The sequence below is a fragment of the Falco naumanni genome, chromosome 5 (genome assembly GCF_017639655.2).
Source record: "Falco naumanni isolate bFalNau1 chromosome 5, bFalNau1.pat, whole genome shotgun sequence".
Taxonomy (NCBI): domain Eukaryota; kingdom Metazoa; phylum Chordata; class Aves; order Falconiformes; family Falconidae; genus Falco; species Falco naumanni.
Genome location: NC_054058.1, coordinates 69,554,096 through 69,568,713, shown reverse-complemented (window position 1 = coordinate 69,568,713; position 14,618 = coordinate 69,554,096). Strand labels below are relative to the sequence as shown.

The window sequence follows — 14,618 nt, the reverse complement described above, 5'->3', positions numbered from 1 at the left end:
AACCTGATACATATGTGCATCACCATAGCCTTGTGGGACAGAGATGGTGGTTTGGTATTTTGCTTCCAAGATAGATGTACTTCAGTCATGCCGCTAGAGAAGACAAAAGGACCCTTAGGAAAAAGAGTAGCAGGAATGGTTTGTGGGCAGCATAAATCATTCTAGGGTGCCACAGCTGATTCATATGCTATAGGCTGGGCATCCTCTATGTAATACATAGGATATTATGTCAGAAAGGAGAGATCTTCAATGCAGAAAGATCTAGTCACTTTGATTTGCTTGCAGAGGATAAAAGGGGGGAAAAAGCCTTAACAGAATCAGGAAATAAAGTTCTCTGTAGACCTATGGATTTAGACACACCCAGCATGGTGAAAGCAATACAATATCTAACAGCATCTACCAGATACATACATATATATATATATGTGCGGCAAAGGTGGATTTGGTTGGCTATAAAGTCGAAGTCTGATCTCCCAGGGTATATACATTTATAGACACAAATATCAAGTTACATTATGTAGACAAATAATGCTTTGTCCAAATAGCAGTTCTTCCCTCTGTGATCTGATGCTTTGCTGCCTCACTGAGCCAATAAACCAGTTTGAAATTTAATAGGGAATTGTCTCTCCATAATGGAAATGAATGCAGTGGTGATTATATAGATCTAGATGCAATTTCTGTTTGGTCAAGCCAGAAACGTTTGTTGGGGTGGTGTGGTCCCGTGAGAACAGCACACAGCAGAAAGTATCTCAAATTGGACCAGAAATTGTCTGTTTGGCAAAAAAAGAGTCCTGAAGCCTGAGGGGAAGATGTAATTAGATAGTGAGCTGGGATTGCTGACAGACCACTGAAAGTCCCACTTAGCCAAGCCACTCTCTCATTCCATGGGGGAAGGGAGGACAGCAAGCCTCTGGGAAGATCATTGGTGGAGCTGTTTCCCACATCAAATCACACAGGAAACCTTTTATTTTTTCGTTTGGGGAAGTGAAAGAAAAAAACCCAACCCCAAACTAATAGAAATACAGGAATGAATGGAAGTGTGGCAGGATGGAGTGCTAAGTTGTGGTGCAGCAGCATCCCCATTTCATGGCCTGGGGGCACCCGCAGCAGTGGGTCACACTAATTCACAGGTGACAGCCCATGGAAATCTCTTGGTAAATCTGCCCCTGAAACAAGAGCCCATTTGTTTGAGCTAAGATGGTGCTGTTCTGCCTGGACCAAATCCTTCCTCATTCGCTCTAACTAGTTTGACAGAGGTATGATTGATGGGAGCAGGGTTGGCTTGAGGCAGAACACAAATCCATGCCCGGAAACCATGGCCCCACTGAAATCACTGGGACAAAACTGCCATTGACTTCACTGGAGCTGTGATTTCCATAGAGTTTAAGGCCAAAAAGGGACTGCTCACAACCTCCACCCTGACCTCCTGCATAACTCAGACCCTAGAATTTTGCTTGCTGGTTTGTTCAGTCGAAGGAATTGCATTTCCAAGGAGGAATTTTTTTGTTATGTTTGTTTTGTCTTTCAACTGCAAAACAAAAGACTTGGGAGTTTGTAGCTGCACTCATGCAAGCTATATGAAAATACCATCATTGTTTAGTTCCATTGTTTAGTACCAGTTTTAGTATCGGGATGTCATCCAGGGTTGCCTCTTGCCCATAGTGTAGGCGAGGGAAGGGGTTGCATTTGGGCTGTTAGAAATGTGCCTCATTATTTCCCTGCCTGTCCTAGAAGCCTTTCAGAGTATCCAGTCTGGGTGGTAGTCCGTGTATTTGGAGGAATGATTGTTCCTTCTGCATAGTATGATTTAACAAGGCATTAATCATCTCAGAAGCTGCAAGACTTGAAGGACTGGGAGACGCCATATAGGTCAGTAAGTCTGACAACAGTTAGAATTGGTCATTTATTAAATGCTTAGAATCAAAGAAAAATACAGGTCAAAAAGGCCTCTGGAGGACTGCAGCTCAACCTCCTGCTCAAAGTAGTGCCAGCTTCAGAGTTCGATAAGGCTACTCACAGCCCTAGTGTTTGACCACCCTCACTGTTTCAGTTTTGGGGTTTTATTTAACATATCTAGTCAGAATTTCCCTTGCTGCAACCCTGCAACTTGTGTCCATTGCCCCTTTTCTGGGCATCTCTGAGAAAAGTCTGTCTCCTTCTCCTTTGTAAATACCCTTTAGAATCACAGAATTATTTAGATTGGAAAAGACCTTTGAGACCATCAAATCCAACCATTACCCCAGCACTGCCAAACCCACCACTAGACTGTGACCCTGAGCACTGCATCTATGCATTTCTTAAACACCTCCAGGGATGGTAATTCCACCACCTCCCTGGGCAGTCTGTTCCAATGCTTAACAACCCTTTCAGTGAAGAAATTTTTCTTCATACTTGGTTTAAACCTCCCCTCGTGCAACTTGAGGCTGTTTCCTCTTGTCCTGTCGCTCGTTACCTGGGAGCAAGAGACCAACCCCCACTGCCTACAGCCCCTGCCAGGCAGCTGTAGAGAGTGATCAGGTGCCCCCTGAGCCTCCTCCTCTCCAGGAAGAATACCCCTAGTTCCCTCAGCTGCTCCTCATAGGACTCCAGACCCTTCCCCGTGTCCGTTGCCCTTCTCTGGACACACTCCAGCACCTCTGCATCCTTCTGGAAGTCACCAAAGAGAGCAGACATACAGCAGGTAGATCCTTTGTAGACTTCTGCAGATGGTTTGATTCTGAGCAGCCACCAAGCATGATATCTGAAACCCCTGAGAGCACGTGCATGGCTGAGTAGACCCATTCTGCCTCTGCCCTAACTCAGGTGCTTCAAGGGATGATATGCACACATAAAAGGGAAAGAAAATGAGACACCAGGTACTTGAGCATTAATATGTGATTCTTAATAGGCCCAATGCAAAACGGTTTACACTGCATCCCCAGAAGATTGTCCAGTCACAGTGCACACTACCCAGTTCAGTGCCAAGTCCAGCTCTTCTGGGCCCAGCAGGCAGAAGACAGGATCAGGCACCCAGTACCCCAACCCCAGGATAAAGAAGCCTGAGAATTATTCCAAAAGATACTATTTGGGCATGTTTCTCTAGGTACCATAATCCAGAGGGCACTGTGCACCAGTCACCGGTGCTGCCCTTCAGCAGCCCTGTCTGTCCTGTCCCTGAGCAGCAGGGCAACACAGGAGCCAACAATAACCACAGTACTGCCAGGGGTTCCCACATGTATGAGATGGTCCCTCCACTGGATACTCAGGCAAGGCTTCCCGACCACAAAGGGACAGAGCATGGCCCAGTGCCTAGCACAGATTAACTCAGCTCCCCACACCTCAGCGAAGTCCAGGTCACCCAGGACATGAGTGGCCAGAAACATTCCCCGATGTTTCATTCAGGAAATACCCTCCCTTCTTTATCAGGAGCCTCTGGCATTTTTCAAATGCTCTCACACTGACCCTACCTCCTGCTGCGTGCAAACTCCACAGCACCAGCCCCACGGTCAATCAAAATGGTAAAAACCTTCTTCAGACTCATGGCTGAAACGGATGCAGATCCCTGCGCCTCCCCTCCTCCAGGCTCAGCTTAATTAGGGAGCAGCCAGCAAACCACAAGTGTGCTCACAAAAGAAGCTTGCGTCTGAAGGGCTTTGACTGCAGCTCTTTGTAACTAGTCACAAACATCTGGTGCCTGGCAAGCTTGCCTGACTCTTGGAAAGGGTTTCCAATGAGAAAATTCCTGTAGCTTGCACCTGAATTCTCCACAGCGCACCGTGCAGCACTCAGATCCCTCCCTTGGCTCCTCTTCTAAGCTGCCAGCTTTGCAGAAAAGCCATTTCTGGCACTTTCTTCCCCACCATAGCCTCCCCACCCAAGCCAACACATTTTAAACAGTACACATGGTCCAACAGGGAACAATTATTCCCCTGAATAAGCAGGTTGATAAGCAGTTTTGCAAATTCAAGTGATAGTGTCGGTTCCAGTTTTATTGGCATGATAAAACAAAGCCCACGGTGGGGATGGTCCCCCTGGAGAAGGAGGGAAGAAGAAGGGTAATTCTTTTCTCCTTTTTTAGTAGCCCCTTTCCCTTTCACATGCACGTGTGAGCGTGCAGCTGTGCTCAAGAGCTGATCTCTGGGAGCCTTCCTTAAGTATCTATTGAAGATTAAACGATCTCATGTGCAGCCTGTAATGATGGCCACTACCAAAAATTGTTCCCATCTGAAAGCTGCCCAGTGCTGCATGATCCAAACTGTGCTGCTGACCTCAGAAGAGATCCCAGCAGGCAAACCGCCACATCACAGGAACAGCCCACCGCAAGCACCACTAATTGTCCCCTTGTCTGCAAGCTCCAAGTGAAGGCAGCTACTAAAGGGCAGGGGAGCTGTGCTCTCAGTTTGTGCTACTGACTGAGTTTCTCCCAAGCCTCATTTCCAGCGTGTTTGGGGAGATGCTGTCCCAGTCCCCGCTGTGAGGTACCTTCTGTCTGGCAAAAGTCACTACGCTCCTAACAGAACTCCAGTAAAGCAAATACAGGTTGTCCCACCCACACGGGCAGGCCTTGGATGCGGCCCTGCAAATAAGCCAAAGGCAATCATAAGCCAAATAACCCAAAACCATACCCAGCCTCAGTGCAGGAAGAGGTAAATCTGTCATGAACATGGATGCTTTGACCCAAACTAGCCCCAAAACCAGCAAGCATCTGTATTGTCACTGCATTTCCACAAGACTGTTGAAATTATGACCAGCTCCTGCTGCGGCTCATATTCCCTAGGGAAGGTTGCAAGCACCAATGTGGTAAAAGGATCTTGATGGGTAAAAATTATGCTTCCATTTAAGAAGACCAATTAATGGCACCTTGTGCATCTGTCACTGAATTAACAACATCAATTTGAAACTGTACATAAGCTGGACAACTGGTGAGGGAGACAGCTTGCTTACATTAGAAGTTCTGGCTGAAGAGAGACCTTAGGCTTTGTTTCTTCCGAGGGGTTGTGATCAGCTAACAGGAAAGTGGATACTGTCTTGTGGGTATTCACATTCTTGCAGACCGGATTCTTTATGTATATGAAGGGTGAGACCTCTCAGATCAATGTGGGCAAAACGAGTGGGAGATTGCAGAATAATATTTGAGGAGCAAAGGGAGCTCAGTTACAGCAATGGTAAAATGCACGTGTATGTTCTGGAGAGTAGCACTATGGAAAAAAAGACACAAACCCAAGTTGTGGGGTCACTTTCACCCCCTCCTTCCCAAGAGTCTGGATTTGCCTTCTTCTGCACCCTGCCAAGAAAAACAAAGAGACTAAATATAAAAATGCAGCAATCTGGGGAGCTGCTCTGGTGCCCACAGTGTAGGTGGCTAATGCCGTTTTAGGCCCCGTTGGGGATCAGAGACATCTGCATGAGGCTGGCACCAGCCCCTCGGCAGGCTCCCTCCCTCCTGGGGCAGCAGCCGGGGGCCAGGCAGGGTACCCTGGGCCACGGAAAATGGCACTCAACGCCTACGTTTGGGCATCTGAACAGCTTCCCCAGAGCCCTGTGTGTTTGGACAGTTGGAGTTAATCATCGAAGGGAAATGGAGCTGCAGTTAATGAACTGAGTACTGTGACTTTGGGAGTAGAGGGTAAAATAGGAAAGAATCGGAGCACAGGGGACAGTGTGGCAGAGTCCAAGGGAGGAGGATGGGGGGCAGAGCGTCTGAGGAGAGCAGCTGCCAGCAGCTCCGAAAAGGCTTTCAAATTCTTTCTGTGCCACACCGAAGTTTAGTCATAAATGACAACAGGGGACCCAGGGACAGAGGGATGTTTTCTGAAGGGTGTGATCTGCTAGTTTTTTAGACTCTTATGTGTTCCACATGTCTGAGCGCTTCCCAAACATGTCCTCTGCACATGCCATGCGGCACGGCTCCATTATTCTCCCTGCCTTGTGGATGGGCATCTGGAAGCACGGAGGGTTGTTTTCAGCAGCCCACATGGCAGTCTCAGGCTTGACCTCAGTTGTTGTCAGTGGGAGTTTAGGCTCCAAACTTCCTTTTCATGCCTTTGAAGCTGGGTGCTTGCAGGGCAGACAGACTTCAGTTCAGACCTCAGCTCCTGGCTTAACCCTTTCACCCCATGTCTGTCCTTCCTCAGTGAGTAAAATAGTGGGTATTTCTGTGCTTTGTTTGGTGATTACAGCTTTTATGAAGTGATTAATTTTTCCAGTGGAGGAATAAAATAATCCTGTAAGGAAGGTACAGCCCAGCCCTTCAAGCATTCCATCCCTCCTGGACCCCTTCCTCTCCTACCCCTTGCAATGCAGACAGCCCCAGAGTACAGGGCAGCTCAGGGCCCTCCTTACCCCACCCTTCCTTCCAAACCCCCCATTATAAAAAGAAAAAAAGAGAAAATAAAAAATAAATAATAAAAAAATCTTGGTTGGAAACTTTTACAAACACAAGGATTTTCAATTTTGCTGCCCCTGAAATATTAGCACAGATAAAATTTTGGGTCCTTGCTGTGGCTTGTTTTATTTTCTAGATTTCACCTCCACCAGCAGCTTAATCAGTGCAAATCGAATTACTCCTCCTGTTTACATATCTCCAGAGCGCTGACACTGGCAAGCAGCTTATCTCGGCCTGTCAGGAGCCAGCGCCTTCCTTGGGGGTAGGACAGGAACTCTACAGAAGCTGCCTGTAGTAGGAGCAGGAGTGTAAATCAAAGAGAGCTCTGCTGGCTGTGCTCCCCAGCAGCGAGGTTACGCTCCTCAAGCCCTACTGCTTGCTAGGGGCAGCACGGGGAAGCCGAGTGGGAGATGCCCAGGGGGTGGAGGCTGCCTCCTCCCTGAGGACTAGCAGCCTGGCAGCCAGGGTTTGGATTTTGGCTGGCCCATTCGTGAAGAGGAGGTGGTGGTGGGCCTGTCGCCGGCCGTGATGGTGCCTTGGTTTGCAGAGCTGACGCAGTGTTTTGCAGTCACCGCATCCTTCATGCTGCTTCTGTGGTCACTGCTCCCTCCTGCCTACTTGAGGGTCACTTCACGGCAGAGGCATGGGATACAGGGACCCCGGGAGCGCACTGCACTGCCCAGGAGCACGTACGCTCAGTGGGCAGGCAGAGACCCCCAGGGCTGGCCCGGGCTGGCTCAGGGGTGAGGGCACGCAGGGAGAGACCTGCACTTTACTCCCAGGACTGCTTCGTGCCTCAGTTTCCCCCCTCGGCGATGGTGTTGGCTGGCTGCGTGCTGCCAGCAGGGCAGCCTGGAAAACTGCGGCAGGAATTGACTTTCTTCCCGCCGGGAGCACGAGGGGGCCTCGGGCATCGCCCGCACGACTCCACCAGCTGGCGTAGATAGGCTGCCTCCGCCCGGCTCACGCTTGTGCGAGCCTTGCCCTGGTTGTACAAGCAGAGCTGGGTACCCAACCTCAGTGGGGCGGGGGTCACCCCGGTGGGGGTCTCGCCTCCCCCGCCAGGCCACCTTCGTCCCTGCTGGGACCCGCGCCAGCGCACAGCCACGCTGCCAGCCCTCGAGGGGGGCAGCAGCCGCACCCCGGGTTTCCCGTGGCCTCGCCTGCGTTGCAGTCCTATTCCGCCCCGCAAAGCGATGCCGGCGCCCTCCCCCGCCTCCCCCCCCGGCCCCGAGGCCGCTGCAGGCAGCGGGGGAGGGCACCGCCCCCGGGGCTGCCCCGCGGCTCCTGGGCGGGGGGCGCGGGCGGGACGCGGGGCCGAGCCGAGCCGGGCCGGGGCGGAGCGGAGCGAGCGGAGCGGGGCAGCCCCGCCGCAGCGCCGGGAGGGAGCGGCGCGGCGGGCAGGGCTGGGCGAGGGCTTCGCGGAGGCGCCTCACCCCCTTCCTCTGCCCGCAGATCTTCCAATGGAGGCAGCTGGAGAACCTCTATTTCCGCGAGAAGAAGTTCTCGGTGGAGGTGCACGACCCGCGCAGGTGAGTGCCGAGCCGGGCTTTACAGTGCCGAGCCGGGCTGAGCCGTGCCGAGCCGTAGCGTACCGAGCCGTGCCTTGCAGTGCCGAGCCGGGCTGAGGCGCGCCGAGCCGTACCGTACCGAGCCGTGCCTTGCAGTGCCCAGCCGGACTGAGCCGTACCGAGCCGGGCTTTGCAGTGCCGTGCCGAGCCGGGTCGTGGTGAGCCGCGCTGGCCCGGGGCTTGCTGCGCTTGGTATCTGGGGAAGCAAAAGGCAACGGGTACCAAGCCGGTGCCTGTTGCTTCCTTCCATCGGGACGCTTTGGGTTCGGGTGGCTGTTTGTGAGGATGTGCTTCCCCTCGGCTCTTAGCGGTATATTTTTTTTTCCCCTTCCCTCTGTTTTGGCACCTACTGACCCCCGGGGCTGTGCAGCTGCGGTGCCCCAGCTACGGTGCCGGCAGACCCCGTGCGTGAGCCGGGGGTTGCCTTGTTCCCCTTTTGCTCTTGGAGCCTGAAGATGGGCGCCAGATTTTGTACTCACATGCTTCCTTGTAAATAAATATTCAATAGTGCAACTGAAAGGAATGGCACAGTACCAGAGGTTTACCGGCAGTCTGGATGAAAGCCCATCAGTCTCTTTGGCACAGGAGTCTTTTTTTTTTTTTTTTTTTTTTTTTTTTTTTTTGTTGTTGTTGTTGTTTCCTTCTTACTTCAGAAATCTAATGTGGGAGAGGGTGAGTTCAAGTGACTGTGCTGCACCTAGTCAGTGCGTTCTGCACCCCTTGCTCGTTTGTGGTAGTGGATGGCTACTGCAGACAGTGACCAGCGTGTGTGTATTGCTCTGTAAATTGTTCTCACTAAAAGCAATGTCCCACTTTTCAAAGTGTGGATACAACTGATGAAAACCAACCCTTTTCCCAGAATGATTTTATGTGCTGCTGGTAGTAGTGTGTTTTGCTGATCACCCAGCTGTGATCCTGTTTCACCTGTTTCCCATGCCTATCTGTGTACTAATATATGTACTTTTATTAGGGGAATTTTGCATGCAGTTTCTGTGCTTATTCGCCCTGATATGAACACTGTCACACTAATACAACGGTGCCTATTTCCATAGGTGCGTTTTGTTAAAGCAAAAACTGAGTCGAGCAGCATGTGTCATTGTGCAGCTCCAGGTCAATGGAGCCTTGAAGCATCTGCTTAGTATTAAGCATGTAAATAGTCGCATGAAATCTAGCAGAGCAAATTCCCAAAGTTGAGAATACACTGGGAGATCTTCCAACAGCAGGACCTGGGGGTGGTACACTCCTTCCTCCACCGAGCCTCTGGCAGCGGTCAAGGCGTCAGAAATGCGTGCTCCAAGCAAACAGTAGCAAGAAGCCCCTAAACAGCCAGGCTGTCCGTTTCCTGGAAGCAGCAGTTGCAAGGAAAAAAAGGCAAATAGCTCTGGGACATTAAAATCATTATAATATTTGCAACTCAATGTTGTGCATGAAATGTGACCACACAGAGGAACCTCTTCTGTCTCATTTGTATTTAGATGATAGGAATTACTGACACAGAAGAGATTCTGGCTTTTTATTCCATTGCATTGTTTCTCTGAATCACTTGAATCAACACCAGGAGCACAAAACCCTGTCCCAGGTTGTCAGCCTGATAATTTCTCACTACAAGGGAATTAATTTGGTTGATTTTCTTATCCAGAGAGTACCGCCACCCAGGGCAAACTGGTACACTGGCTGTAAAGCAGCAAAGCACATTGTAGTGGCGTGGTGGGAATACAGCTTGGACTGTAGTCTGCCGGCCAAGTGGGATGGACTCCTGCGAGGAGTTGTTCTGCATGTGGAGGTGGAGGAGTAGCCAACACAGTGCTCTTTCCACATTCCTCTCTGTGTAGCCAAACCAGAGCCTGAGTCAGCAAACCACAGTCACAGCAAGCACGGCTCCATGGCTGTGGCCAGGGCTGGGCAGCACAATGTATGTTTTTAAGCCCTGCCTCTGCTCGTGGCTTCCTGCCCTGAACAAGCCATTTAACCTCTTTTCATCATCGTTACTTATCCCATAAAGGAAGGAAATTATACTTTTTTGGGGGTATCAACAAGGTTAATTCCATAGCATGTGTAGCATCGTGAGAGGAAGTAATGGAAAGAACAGCCATGGGCTGTCTCCCACAGGTCCCCCAAAAACAGCTGTGAAAAGCAAGTCCACAGCACTGATCAGCTAAGTCTGCAGACTTTCTAACAGGGTCTGCAGTTCTGACGGAAAATATGTACAGATCCCAAAAAGACAAGCAATTGGAAATCGCTGCTTTGAAGATGAGAAGATGAATGGCTTGCAGAGTATGTTTCTGAGAGTTCAAAACAAGTTACTGTGTTAGAACTGAATAGGATTGCACAAGAATTAAAGCTTTAGCCCATGTTGGAGTGCCTTAGTGCCTTAGAGCCTTATATGCCAACATGCTGCAGCAGTTTGCGTCCCTTTAACCAACACAAAGCATCCAGAGTTAGATCCCCTCTCTAGCCTCAACTTCAAGAGCACCTCCCAGCATAGCCTTCATTCCCTATCCGGTGACAGGGATGAGGCAGCCCAGCACCCATCTTCATTAGGACCATCAGACCCTGTCCTATTGCATCCATGGAGAGTTTTCTCACAAGAGCAATACTCATAATGGGACAAGGTCTTCTGCTCCAGTCATGTGGAAAGGACTCACAGGGTGACGCTGAAATATGAGATTCCCCACTTCTCTCAGACCTTGTTGACTGTAGCTGTTTTCTCAGAGAAATCAAACTCCAGTTTGTAGCTTCACAATTCGGCTTAAACATGTTTTGCAGCACTGAAAAGGCCCTGACTCAAGAGTGGTCAGCCCTCTCACAGGCTGCACCTGGACAGCAGTTCCCATTTTGCTGCAGAATTTTTCATTTCTTTCATTCTTGGCTCTGTCACAACTTTCTTTGACCATGTGCCTCCCCGCCTCACGTTCACCTCCAATTTTGGACAGGACAGCAGCCCACAGGCACCAGAGGAGGAGTGGCCAGTGCAGGTGCAGGAGGGGAACCTCTGCCTTAGCAGCCTTGAGGACTTCTGAGTGCTGCTAAAAAGAGTCCACTACTCCTTGCACTCCACAGTAGAGCTCCCAGGCTGTCCCGCAGTGTCACCTTCACATACATCTACATCGTACAGAGTGCCTGCTGGCTACAGACTGTGACAACCCCTCCGTAGCACACCCTGCTCCCCAGGCTGTCTCTTGCAGTGGCCCTTCTTCGCCATCCATCTTCCTATGTGAAAGGCTATATTTTTTAATATATATAAATATATATATAACATATATAAAAATATATGTATGTGTATATATATATATAAAGCATCATATTTCTGAGCTAGCCTCTGTACTCATGCTCACATTCATTTCATAGTCCTCCACCACAAGACTTTTCTTAACAGCCTAGAGAGGACCTCATTTCTTTGGGGCTCTGTAGATGCATGGCTTGGTTTACTGCAGCCCGTGCTACATCCCTGCAGTGGGAGGAGTTCTGCAGACCAGGACTGTGTGAGCCTGTGGGTGCTGGTGTCAGGGGCTCTGCTGGTGGAGGCAGAGTTGAGGGGTGGGGTGGAATAATCAAGCGGTTTTGTACAGCTGTGAAAGCACAGGGAAACCTACCCTGTATTTTTTGCTAATATTTGAGGACAGTTGGGAGTCCCAGAGAGGAAACATTTAGCTCTTATTTTTCCTGGTTTTATATTCACTCAGCTAATCACCCAGTCACATACTTCTCTCCAGGGCACTAGGCAGCCCTCTCTGAACCTCACAACTCCACTTTTTCATACCACATGGCAAGTCCTGCTATATCTGTTTACATGTGGGGAATTCAAGGTACCTGAACAGTTTATCCCATATTCCCTAAAGCAGCCATTGTTCCTAAGGATCTTTAGTTGCCATCTGGGTCCTAATACGTAAGAACCACTGTCCAAAGCCAGAGGTAGTACAGGGTGTGAGGACTTGACCTCAGGTGTCTCAACATATGATGAGATGCAGAGGATTCACACATGCTTTGGCATTGTTGACTCCCCTGGAACACATAGCAGGTCAGCATCAGCTCAGCCAAGCCCAGGAATACAGTCTGAACTGGACAAACTGGATGATCTTTATGGTTAGTCCTCTAGAGCTTGCTAACTTGAGGAGTTATTTAAAGTACATGCTCTCCTGACTTCATTAGCTATTTATTGCTGTTCTCTAAGCATTTTTTTGCCATTAGCACAAGGGTGTGCGCAGTAAAGGCAGCAGCTTTTACTATGAGGTCTGCGGTAGGTTCTGCCACAGAAAATGATCAGAGGAAACCTTGGTGTAACCTCAGTTCTTTTCTCCTCTCCAGGGCATCTGTGACCAGGAGGACTTTTGGGCATAGCGGCATTGCTGTGCATACGTGGTACGCCTGTCCAGCACTAATAAAGTCTATCTGGGCTATGGCCATTAGTCAGCATCAGTTCTACCTGGACAGAAAGCAAAGCAAGGTAAGCCTGTTGGAGGTGGGAAGTGCATGTTGTAGTGTGTGAGTGCTCACACCCCACAGTGCCAGCAGGGTCAAGCCCAGACAGTGCCTCCTATCCTGTTCTTCCTTCCCACTTAAGATCAAAAAAAAGGCAGACTGACTCAAAATAGATGCTGGCTTCGACCAGACTGAGGGAATTTGTATCAAATTCACGTCTATGGGAGTAAGGATTGAGGGAAGGATTGTACTGAACTATGGCCAAATTGGAGGAGCCAAAGTCTGCAAGCAGATAGGGTCACATCCCTGTCTGGACAGTTTCCACATGTCTGTTCGTTCTTGAACTGTCATAAAGTTAGGGCAGCTTTCAATAACTGAGTTCAAAGTAGCTTCACACTCTACACCTGTTTCTGAATCCTTGTTGTCCCTTGCTTTTTACTACCAAATCTTCCTAGAAATGAAGGGTAGGGATATTAGTTCTCTCTTCACACAGAATCTCACAACAGAAGGAGGGAGGCAGGATGCTGACAGCCTGGCCTTACAAGGAACTGTCTTGATCTGGTGCTGCACAAAGGGTCACTCAATACGCAAAAGAAACCACCTTGAAACCAGAGGAGTATGTGTTCTCTTTATAATTCCTTTCATTGACAGTAATTTTAGGCATACTCAGAGCAGCAGGAGATGGCTTTGGTTGTTTTGAGACAGAAGAGAGACTTCTTATGCAGATGCCCCTCTTCATATGGGCAAGCTGGTGTAAAACTTTACAAAGAAGACAGAATCTGTATTGAGTGAGTACCTTCTTATACAGCTGCCTGCATTGCTTCCCATCTCTGGTGAGATGGCAGGAATGTGCAGGGTAATACTCCTCCAAATGGCTGAAACAGTCTTAACATCTTGCTCTTGCTGAAAGTGTTGCCTTCATTTTCAGGCCCTGACCTTATCGCGTCCCTTTGTGAGCCAGTTCAGCCCAATAAACTGACGGAAAAGTATTTCTTTTTCCTGTTCTTCTTTGTTGAATTATTTTTCTGCCAGTTAAATGTATTAAATTGACTTGCTGAAATTACGTGAAGGGCCAACAGCATGCTATTAGTCCAGCTCACTCTAAACCCTTCTGACATCGCTTTCCCTGTCATGATCTCTGTGCCTTTATTGTAGACTGGGTAGGACTTTCGGAAGCCTTGGCCAGAACACACAGTTACACTCACTTTGGCCATGTCCCACCTAATGCAAAAAACCAGGGTTCATCTTAGTTGCTGTGAGTTTTATTGAATTTAGGGATGTAGGTAACTTCCCACCTCTGCCTCAGGGCCAGCTGTGAATGTGGACAAAATTGCACACTTGCCTGATAGCAAGTAATGCTGTCCTGTTCCCCTCTGCTGAGGACCACCACAGGCAAGGCATTGCCCTCTCTGGTTTGCTATCAACAAAACCAACTCAGCAAAACAAACAGTAGTTTATTTTTTTTTTTTACTTTTAGCCAGATGGATTTGCTGATATAGCTGCAAGTTATTTAGGTCACAAGCAGCCAACAAACAAAAGGAGATTCCCTCCTCCTCCCATTTCTTTGGTAAGAAACTGGGTCTCTTAAATGCCCAGGACTTTCCTTCAGTGACTTCTTTTGTTGTTGGCAGATAGTGTTTCAATCTGATCTCCCCTCTCTCACACTCCTACAGACAGCACCACCCACCAGCCCTCATTTGTCAACCTGTCACGTCTGTGACCACGTCAGTGTGCTTTGTCACAATAATCCCAGTGGTCACGCTGAGGCTTTGAAGTTACAGCATACAAATATTTTTGCCTCTTTCCCTTAGGGGAGCTGGTATTTTAGTCTGTTGTCCTCATTTTTGACATGACACCGTTGAGATTGATAGATTCATTCATTTTAATTTTAATTGATCTGTTGAGCTCATCCTGATGGTCACTTGAGGACACTGTACGCATGTGCGCTTTGCTTTTGAAAACCAGTAAAACATATTCCAGAGTGAGGCAATGTGAAAAGTCTTCATTTCAGCTCTCAAGGGCTTAGACAAACATTTGAGTTTCAAGTAACATGGGTTTGCATCCCCTTAAATCTCAGCCCCCACTTCAGCTGAATCCCCAACTTCAAAGCAAAACTTAGATATTCCTTCCTTTCATGTCCAAACTTGGAATTTCATATCGTTTTGACAAAAGTAAGAAAAATAAAAACAAACCTAGAAGAAAAAGCCTGCTGGAGCTCACTGCAGCTGAGCCTTCACTCCAGTGATGTATATTAGATGGCTGGA

At 48.9% G+C, this 14,618-nt stretch overlaps 1 protein-coding gene across 6 annotated transcripts in view; it reads left to right on the top strand.

The window, feature by feature from the left end:
- The window catches only part of FRMD4A (FERM domain containing 4A), a 386,977-nt gene that overhangs the window by 334,963 nt on the left and 37,396 nt on the right, over positions 1–14,618 (top strand). For all 6 annotated transcript variants that reach the window (XM_040594541.1, XM_040594542.1, XM_040594543.1 and 3 more), the window contains 2 exons: positions 7,820–7,896; positions 12,241–12,379. In XM_040594541.1, coding sequence (XP_040450475.1) covers positions 7,820–7,896; positions 12,241–12,379 — 216 coding nt within the window. The remainder of the gene's footprint in view (positions 1–7,819; positions 7,897–12,240; positions 12,380–14,618) is intronic.